The following is a 10,196-nucleotide window of genomic DNA, read 5'->3' on the forward strand; positions in this document are numbered from 1 at the left end:
TTTCTTCCAAAGAGTACAGTATGAAAATGGAGAAATAAAAGAGAAACTTTGCCATGGAGAATCCTGACAAACACTACCTCAGCCAAGTGACCAAACTTAACATCAACAGGGATAATATTGATAGTATGCACCCTTTATATGATGCCACTTTACCTCTGTGATCCTCTTCCTGAAAGCACTTAACACCTGTCTAATCACAAGAAAAAATCAAGCAAACTGAAATTGTGGTACACTATACAAAGTACCTGACTAGTACTTCGTAAGAGTGTCAAGGCATCAGAAACAGGGAAAGTCTGAGAAACTGTCACAGCCAAGAAGAGCCTAAGGAGACATGACAACTAAATGTAAGGTGGTACCTGGATGGGATCCTGGAACAGAAAAAGGACATTAGGGAAAACTGAGGAAATCTGAATAAAGTATGTACTTTGGTAAATAATACATGTATCAATATTGGTTCATTGTGACAAATGCTTCCTACCAACGTTAAGATGTTAATAATGGGGGATATTGGGTTTGGGGTATACAGAAACTGTGTCTCTTTGCAATAATTCTGTAAATCTACAGCTGTCCTAAAATTAAAATTTATTTTAAAAAACACTATAAGCAAATAAAAGGCTAAGAACCAGAGAGGGGAAAAATCACATAGGTAGACAGGTCTGCTGAAATGGTAAGGCAGGGCTTAACAGGACTTTCCTAGGAGACAACTCCTTCTAAGAAAAAAGTGTCAGCAGACAAGAGATTAACAGGTGAGAATAGCACAGCATCTGGTCACTCAGATTTTTCTCCTGGCTCAGTCTCCAGTATGTAAATCCAGTGGAGATGGCTATATGCAAAAACACGCACAAACCAACAAAAACTGGGAAAGTTGTGTTTTTTAAGAACTTTATAATAAATATCAAGGCCCATGTGCGAATTGAGTGCTACCCACCTGAGTTAGGGCAACTCTATTGTAGGTAGAGAATTCTCCACCCTTCTGTTGTGACAGAGTTGCTTAAGTCCATAATGGTCTCCCGCCCATCAGCAGCAGTGGGGGCCCTTACTCAGCAGGGTACAGAACCCACGAGAAGAGGCACAGTGCCTAAGAGTCGTGGCATTACCCAGGGGAGAATGGCACCCACCTCTCAGCTGTCTGGACTTATTCCTGGACACACGTAAGACCTCCCTCAGCCCTCTCCCAAACATTGGATGGGGTTCCAGTCCTGCTAGTGCAGGGAAGAGGGTAGGAGCCGGCCTAACACAGCTCACGTACTCAGTATCTCATCTGATCTTCTCCACAGCCCTGGAAGGCCAGATTTATCCCCAGTTCACAGATGATAAGACTGTCTCTTACAACAATGGATATGTAATAATTGCCAAGTTGATTTTTCCAGCTTTGAGTCCCAGAGGTAATGTGAGTTTTACTTATCATTTCATGTCCTGACAATTTTAAGTGTCTCCACTGCCTTCATATTCTTACTGAAAAGTACTTTTGATTGCTTGGTATTGTTTTCCTATTTTTTATTTCATTATTTTTATGATAAAAGTAATCTCTGTTTTTTTAAGAGAATATATACAGATGAATAAAAAAACCCAAAAAAGTCATCCACAGATAACCACTGTTAATCTTTTAGCAAACAGAGCTTTCAGAGCCTTTTCTGTACATGGATCACTAGGTAAGTATCTTTGTAGTTTTACAAAAATGGACTGATGCCATATGTATGGTTCTGCAAACTGTTTTTTTTTTTTAATTTTACAATGCACCATAAACATTTTTCCATGCAATGGATGAAAATCTGCTACTGAAACAGAGGGCTGCAGTTGGATAACATGAGTGACAACTAAAGCATAGTATTAGCATAAGATTAAATAAAGCACAAGGCTTTGCAAATGCCTGCCAGGGGCATTACACAAAAGGAATGTCTTCAAAGCCCCTTTGTGGGGCCCTGCAGCCACCCCTGAGTTCCCTTGGGCCCCTGGGGTGGAAAGGGTCCTGTAAACTTTTTTGCATCCACATAAACCCCCCCAGTTTCTGTCTGGTTTTCTTCACTTCATCCTCCACCCTAGCCATCTCGTCAAATTCTCTTATCATCTCCTCATTGCTCAAATGCATATCGTGTATGGCCTCCTTGTATTCCTTGAGACACTGAGCCAGCCCCTTATTGGTTTTCCTTTTGGCCTTCCTGGGTACATCGTCCCCAGCTGGGCGCTTTCCTGCAGCCCTTGGTTCGCTGGCTGGCTTTCCTTCTTTTGCCTTTCCCTCGCTCTCTGGTTTTCCTTCTTTTGGTTTTCCCTCATTCTCTGGCTTTCCCTGGCTGACTGGCTTTCCTTCTCTTGGCTTTGCCTCACTCTCTGGCTTTTCCTTATCCTTTAGTACTTCCTTATCTTCTATCTTTCCCTTGTGATCAATCCTTCCTTTGTTTTCTAACTTTTCCTTGTCTTCCACAGTACAAGCTACTCCTGGCTTTCCCGCATCCAGTGGCTGTTCTTTGTTTTCCATCTTTCCTGGGTTCTCAGGCATTCCTTCATTTTCACTGCAGAGTTTTTCCATGTTGAGATGTCCCCTCCTTTTCCTGTCCTGGGAGTAGGGTAGGGGGGAGAGAAGACAAAGAGGAGACAAGGGAGACTGAGGGCTTGGGGGATGGAATGCAGTTCGGAATAGCAGGCGCTTCTCGCCCCTTGTCAGGAGTACCCTGACCTGGCCCGGCCCTCCTAGTGTGCCTTATGCCACCCTTTACCCGACCAGTCCTCCTGTACGTGAGCCAACCATTTCTCTGGCAGGCCCTGCCATGTTTCCCTACATTTGTTCAGTGTGTGTAAATGTGTTGGGAAGTGGGCAGTGGGGCCCCCACTTTTGCCCAGACTGTGCCCTCCACACTCCCCGACCCTCTGGGTCCCTGTCCAGTGCCCCTCTCTTTCACTGACCTGCGGGGATTCTGGACAGGTTCCTCCTCCTTTTCTAGCCTAGCAGAGTGCTGGGAAGAACGGACACGCAGACCTGCAGACAGACAGGAGACCGGGGCTGGGCGTCCAGTGGATGCACAGGGACTCGGGTCCCTTTCCTAAATCCCAGCCCTCCTCACCCAACGATTCCCTCCCCCACCGCCTCCGCCCCCCGCACCCCAGCCGCCATTTCTTTTCACGCCTCGGGCACCAGACCAGGATGTTTTCCAAACTAATTTTGGATCTTTGCGTCCTTCTCCCTCGGAGGCAACTCGCCTCCCCACCCTTGAGGTCAACTTTTTACTCCACGCACGGAGTGGCAGAGAGGGGGTATTTCCACTGTCTCACTGCTGGGGCGCCCCCCAACTCACCATCTCTGACTCCAAAATGGACGGAGGGCAGAGAAGAGGAGGTGCGGAGAAAGGGGGAATGAGTACCCGGGGTGTCCGCCTTCCCCACCCTCCGCCCACTGGCCGCTGGCTCCCCCTTAGCTGTTTGCCCACCGCCATCTCTGTCCACACAGGCCAGCTCCCCTCGCTCCGGACCCCATCCCCAACCTTCTTTCTTTCCGTGCCCGTCCTCTTCCCCCATTCCAGTGTCCCGTAGGCAGCGACGACAGCCCGCACACTGACCTCAGAGAACCTGGAGCAACAATTAGAAGCTCGCAGACGGCTCCGGGTCCGACCGCAGGGAGGGAGGGAGGGCGGGCGGGTACCCGGACCGGTGCCCACATCTGCGCCCCGCGGTCACGTGAGCGTCTCGTCACCCGAGCTCCGCCCCCCGCACCCCGCCTACTAGCCGGCGTCTGCCGGCCACCCGCCACCTCCCTCGGACAGGTCCCCCCTAACCTCTCCTGGTCCTTTTGTCCGTTTCCTCTTCTTGAGAAGTTGGTCGAAGAAAGAATTTTAATAAAAACACAGCGGCTTTTTTTTTTAAATAAATGGGTTGGGCTGCTGAGGGGTGGAGTCCTGACAACAGTCAAATTCCATTGCAAGAACGTAGACCCACCAATGAATTGTATATGAACTTTAATATTGTACAAAGAGTAGAATATTGCACTTTAGGAAAAATTTCCCGTCAAAATGAAATTGTCCCTTTTTCCTGACATGCACAAACATAAATTTTCTAATCAATTAAATATTTAGATCTAAAAATGAAACTATATTTGAAGCAGAATGAAAGAACGATACTTTTTTTTAAGTGAGAGACTGAATATAGAACAGACAATGACCAAACCATATATGACGATAGAATTGTGACCCACAGCCTCTGTAGCAAGCAGTCCGAGAAGCCGAACCACAGCCTCTGCAGCAATCTTCAGGACTTGGTCAAAGAATGCCAGACCTGCTACCAACTAGAGAAATCTAAATATGCTACCCAAACCAATCACATAATATGTCCCTGCTTCTAGTTATCTGGCCTCCATCGTCCCCATGCCAACAACCTCCAATAAGAGAAAACCTGGTTTTCCCTTTTTATTCATTCTAAAGCTTTCCCAGTCCCCTGCCTGCCTTTAAATCTCTGCCAGACAGAAGTTATGGTGACTGACTCCATTGTTATAACAAACTCTGAATAACTAGCCTCTGCTTCTACATAGGGTTTTTGTGTGGAAGGACTTTCAAAATATAATAACAGAGATGAACATTTAAGGACAATGTTGATAGATTTGATTACATGAAAATGTGTATTAGATTTGTTAAGGGATTGGGGACACATGCATTCTTCTCTGCTCTTGTTGAGAGTATTGGTAAAAATTTTCTGAAGGGCAACTTTGTAAATAGTTTAAAAATAAAAATATTTGATATTTGGGCTCAGCAATTCCACTTCTAATATTTACCCATGGAGATCTTTAGTAAGATGCTAAAATATAATCTTATGTTTTAAAATGTTTTATGTTTTAAAACTTCCCATAACAATTGTTTATTATGAATTTATTCTTTGCTGGAACGGGGGCTACAGAAGTGATACTGTAGTCTTGGTTTATAATGGGAAAAATGGAACATCACTGTTGTCCTTCAGTACAGATTTAGTTACATAATCTTAATACATTTGTGTACCCCGGTTATCTTTGGATGTTTGGTTTAGAAAAATAATCCTTTTATGTTGGGTGCTCAATATGCAGTAAAAATAATTATTAACTATCCATAATCCTAAATTACTATGGGCGATGGGACACAAAGGATGATGATAGGATGTGGTATTGCTCTCTACAGAATACCACCTATGTGCCAGACACTGTGCTAGTTATCTTACCTGGTGTGGATTTCATTTATACCTGATGGAAGAACTCATACTTCAGTGAAGCAGAACAATTTATAAAGCTACAATCTTAAGAATCTGGAGTTCAGACTTGGCTCTTTAAAAAAAAAATATTTAACCTCTTTTAGGCCCAGATGGTTTGCTCATTGGGGAACTGGGAGAATGGATAACAATCAAAAGACAGAGTAGCAAGTGTTGGCAAGGATATAGAGTAACACACATACAGTTTGGAAAACTGTCAATATATACAAAGGCTAAACATTCATGTATATTTTGACTCAGGAGTTGCACTCCTGGTATAGTTCAACATAAATATGTCCTTGTGTCCACCAAAAGACATGAACAAGACTGATTACTAGGCTCAAAATTTAAAGCAATGCAACTGTCCATCAACAGAAAAAGAGTGTTATAGTCCTCTAATGCATTACAGTACAGAAATGAAAATGAACCAACTACAGCCATGAACAACAACACAGAAGAAATATCACGAATATAACAGTGATACTTCCACTGTAATCCCTCCATCTTCCTTCTGCCTACAAAAACACATACCCATGGAGTCCCAAATGGGGGCAGATTTGAGGCCACAAGAAAGAATTTAGGGAGAGGGAAAAGCAGAAGCAACCCTCGGAACTCAACCTGATGTCTGATATCCCCAGCTGTTGGAGTTTGTCAAGGGAAAAATGTTATGCATTTTATGCTTATGCATTTATTTTGAATTAACTACCCACATGGAGATTGAAGTGGGTCAAACAAATTAACACTGTACTAACTTTTATTTTAAAGTATTTCTTGTCAAGCAGATTAATGCAGAGAAGCAGAGTTTCTATAAGCCCCTGATGACAAGTTCAGACACTCAAAGGCTATTCCCATGTTTGATAGACCAGACACTGGAGTGAGATTCAGAAGATCATCTGCGTCCTGGTGTCAGTTCTGACTCAGTAGCTACGTGACCTTGGGTAATGCCCTTCACTTCTCTGTGAAGATACATCTGGGAAAAGACACTGAGTTCCTCGAAAGGATAGAATTCACCATGCCAGTCCAATTATTTTAACAAGAACAACAACTATGACTCTTATGTTTCCTTAAAGCAAAATTCCCAGTGGTGTATGACAAAATACCTGGTCAACATCATGTCCACCTAAAGTCATATAGTCCCCACCTAACTTCAATTCCCAAGAGCTGACACTGTTCACACTTATCACTGTGTAAGGAACATTTTGAAGGAAGACTTGGTTACATTCTGGACAGGTTTCAGGATTTTAGAAGAATTTCAGGACAACAGCAGAGGCTGTGAGGGCCAGGATTGGTCACGTCACAAACCCCAGAGAGACCCCAGTCAGCTTGGCAAGAACCGGATTGATAACTTGCTAGAGGGGAGTGCAGGGCTCTCACGCTCCACTCATGCCTATCAATGATACTAGATTTGTTTTTAAAGTCCCTCATTTTAAAGAGAGAGGGGAAATGGCCACTTTTCCAAGCTTCCTCTCCCACCCCACACTCATTCTCTTCTTATCCAGGAGTGACAGGCCATGATCAAAGTGGAGGAGGGTTAGGAATCAGGACCAACCCCATTTTATTGGCCCCTGTCCTGGGGGGAGGTTTTCATCTTGCCAAGTTCACGTGGTGGGTTCTATTTTGTCAGGACTATATGCTGGAAGGTGAAAAACATAAAATAAAATAACTCAATATTCAGATTGGTTGAGGAAAAGGATGGTGGGGGAGAGTCATTTTATTTCTCTTGGTCTATCACCATGGTTCATTTAATATGATTAAAAGGTGGGTCCTTCATTGCCTGAGCTAGTGGAGAAAGGGGCATGAACTGCTCTCATAGGACTCTCCCATCATCATAATAATGCATAATTGCAGGTCATTAAGTTTTGTGGTTTTTTTTAAATAGAACTTTCTTTTCTTCTTAATTTTATTTCACTTTTCCCCCTTAATGGAGGCACCGGGGATTGAACCCAGGACCTTGTGCATGCCAAGCACAAGTTCTACCACTAAGCTATACCTCCCACACCCTAAGGTTTGTGTTTTTAAAAATGAAAGCTGTAGCCTGGAAAAGAATAAAAGCAAACAAATCTGAATGAAACAGAATAGTAATTTCAGAGTCTTGGAAACTTGACAAAGATATTGTTTCTTGAAAATTTTGATTTATCTAATTCTGGCCTTTTTGTTTGTTTCTGTTATATATTAAAATGAATTCAAAAAAGTTTGTGGTATTTTTATTCTGTTAACACTGTTTCTCTCTGAGTCACACTTATCATATGTTATTTACTGTAGTGAAAGCCATTTCCCTTATTTAACCTTTTTCAAAAAACACAGCATTAGAGCATGATTGTTCCTCATTCGCCCACGAGGTTAAAAATCAGATGTACTCATCGTCCCTCCCAGTCTTTAACATCAACCCAGGATTTTTTCTCTACTTACTAGGTTCATGTGTTTCAACCACCCCTCACCCTCAGCCAAATTACAGTGCATTTTAAATGTTATTTTATTAATGCTTCTGTTTATGTTCTGAATTTTCAAGTGCAAAACAGCCAAAACATACACCTACCCTAATGGATTCGATATATCAAAATCTCTTCTAACACAGTATGTATGAGACCAGTGTGCTAGAATAATTTTGGTAAAACATTTGTATGGCATAATGATAAACATTGGCATTTTGAAACAACAACAATTAGCATGATATAAATTAAGTGACAGCAAAATGCTTTTTGTTTGTTTGTTTTTCTGGACATGTACACAGCTCTTTCTGAAAGGAACCTTTGCTTTCCCCAAATTTTATTTTGATGTGTAAGTCAATCACGTGCCTCCACCCCCTCACCCCCCCCCCAGATATTTACTTGCATATGATTTTGTAGGAGTTTGTCTAGGTCTTTGCAGTAAAATCCTTTTTCAAGTCCTTTTATAAGATCTTTCTGATGTACCAGATAATGATAAATACTAGTCCTGATGAGAAGGCTCAATTTTTGTGAATCCTGTCTCTAGTGATGGTTACTAGTATTCCATCATGAAACAGGCATCGTCATATAAGCAAGAGGATTTAAAGCATGTACGGAGATTAATTGAAGTTTCTATTTCCTTTTTTAAAGTGAATCATATTTGTATTTTACTCAGTCTGAAACATTTTTGTATGCTTGAATGGATCCTGACTTGTCTTTTTTTGTTCATCTTTTAACATACCAGATATAATTGCTAATCATTTATGTAGAAATTTTATATATCCTTGTTTATAAATGTGACCACTCAGAACACTTTTTGGCATGCTCTTTTCATATTATATTTCCTTCAAATAAAAATGTAATATTCTTCATAATCTTACACCATTTCTTTAACAGAAAAAAAAATACGTTCTTAATGGTGTTTTGGAAGCCTGGCCATTTGGGATGGTAGTTCATTGATGACCTCAATTTCTTTCATTTTTCTTAGTCTTTAAGTCCTTTTTTGGGGAAGGGAGTGGGTTTTATTTCTGTAATTTACACTTTCCACAAATCCACGTTTTATCAGTATTTTCAAATGTAGCATCATAGCTATTTGAAAGAGCTATCCTTTACACCAAATAACATTTTCTGTATTATTCCCTTTTTCTCTCTAAGGAGGTTGACTTCGATGTGTAATGTATTATTTTTTCCCCAGGCAACAGCTCTCATATTTATTCACCAAGTATACAGTTAACGGTATTTTCCTAGGATTTAAGTATTGTCAAGAGAAACGATTTGAATCTTGGTTAACATTTAAGGACATTTTACATTTTTATAAATACACATATATTTGTTTGCATTCTGTATTTGAAGATTGGTTTTGCCATTTTTCCTTTTCACAGTTCACTGAGGTTTTTGTTCAGAATTGGAGGCAATAGCTTGCTAATGAAGTCCCTTGTTTTCCAGATCTCCCCTCAGTCAGAAAGTTCCTGTTCAAGCCAGAGTGGTTTAGCCCAGGATATTCGATTCTGGGTTGGTGGACAAATGGCCCAAACGTGGCCAGCGTCATTCCTCTGGTATCACGGACCTGGGTTAAGGAGGTCAGAATCTCAAAGACCTAAAGCTGAGATTTCCACAATTTAGGTGTAGTTGATGGCGTCTCCAAAGTGCTCTCTCTATGCAGGCTACAGGAAGCTTTTAGATAGTCTGAGTATTCAGTGCCTTCTAACTGGCTCTTGCCAGGTAGAACTACCCAATCACTTTTAACTACGTGGGGCTTATTGACAGGGTTTCCTGTATTACATTTCATCCAATCAGATGTTGCCTGTATCCAAGCCCTTATTTGCATACAGGATATATAAATAGACAACGCCTGGTCCGGACCACTCTCCTCTTTCATTGTGGGATATCAGGAAACTGCGTCCACCAAGGCTGAGCATTCTTCTAAATCTTTCTCTGCCAAGAAGGGCGTCATGAAAACCACTTCCAAAACAGAGAAGGGGAGGATGGAAAGAGATACCCGAGAAAGCTTTGCTCCCCCATATCTACAATACTCTGAAACCGGTTTACCCTAATACTGGTATTTCATTAAATGATGTGTGCAGCTTATTTTCATAACAATCTCATTAAGGGCGTTACAGACTGTGTCTCCCTCCTGGCCCGTTCCGACAAGCGCTCCACCATCACCTCCAGAGAGATCAAGACCTCCGTGCGCCTGCTGCTGTTCCCCGGGGAGATGGGCAAGCACGCCATGTCCGAGGGCACCAAGGCTGTCATCAGGTACACCACGCGCAAATAAGCTGCCTCAGGACCGCCTGAGCATCGCAAACCAGAGGCTCATCTCAGAGCCCCCTCAGTTTTCTTAATAAGAACTGGATTCTGGTGAAGTTCGATCTACTTTATTTTTTGAAGTAAGGCGTCCTGCTAATTTTAGAACGTCTCTCTCTCTTTTTTCTTTTACAAAGAACTGAATATTATCGATTTTATTTTAATACATCTATGGTCTAATTTGTTCAAAAGAAATAGTGAGTTTTGTTCAATAATGTTGCATTATACCGGTTTACTAAAGGGTCAGCTCTTGTAGTTATTTTT

At 41.9% G+C, this 10,196-nt stretch overlaps 1 protein-coding gene, 1 long non-coding RNA gene and 1 other non-coding gene across 6 annotated transcripts in view; 1 reads left to right on the plus strand and 2 right to left on the minus strand.

Moving 5' to 3' along the window:
* Positions 1-8,444, plus strand: part of LOC116662153 — a 44,899-nt gene extending 36,455 nt beyond the window's left edge. The window contains exons 3-4 of the long non-coding RNA XR_004318135.1: positions 1,278-1,385; positions 5,965-8,444. This is a non-coding gene — a long non-coding RNA (uncharacterized LOC116662153). The remainder of the gene's footprint in view (positions 1-1,277; positions 1,386-5,964) is intronic.
* Positions 1,592-3,698, minus strand: TCEAL4 (transcription elongation factor A like 4). Of its 4 annotated transcripts, none has more exons than XM_032475516.1 (3): positions 3,552-3,698; positions 2,902-2,974; positions 1,592-2,554 (listed from the first exon to the last, which is right to left on the minus strand). In XM_032475516.1, the coding sequence occupies exon 3, from the start codon at positions 2,525-2,527 to the stop codon at positions 1,883-1,885; it is 645 nt and encodes a 214-aa protein (XP_032331407.1). In that variant the 5' UTR covers positions 2,528-2,554; positions 2,902-2,974; positions 3,552-3,698; the 3' UTR covers positions 1,592-1,882. The 4 variants fall into 4 exon arrangements, with proteins under 4 accessions (XP_032331407.1, XP_032331409.1, XP_032331406.1 ...); XM_032475518.1 differs by having other exon boundaries at positions 1,693-2,549; XM_032475515.1 differs by having other exon boundaries at positions 1,693-2,549; positions 3,477-3,640.
* On the minus strand, positions 7,122-7,193 carry TRNAA-GGC. The gene has a single exon. It is a non-coding gene; the product is annotated as a tRNA-Ala (tRNA).
* Positions 8,445-10,196: the final 1,752 nt, after the last annotated feature.

Source organism: Camelus ferus, chromosome X (assembly GCF_009834535.1).
Source record: "Camelus ferus isolate YT-003-E chromosome X, BCGSAC_Cfer_1.0, whole genome shotgun sequence".
NCBI classification, from domain to species: domain Eukaryota; kingdom Metazoa; phylum Chordata; class Mammalia; order Artiodactyla; family Camelidae; genus Camelus; species Camelus ferus.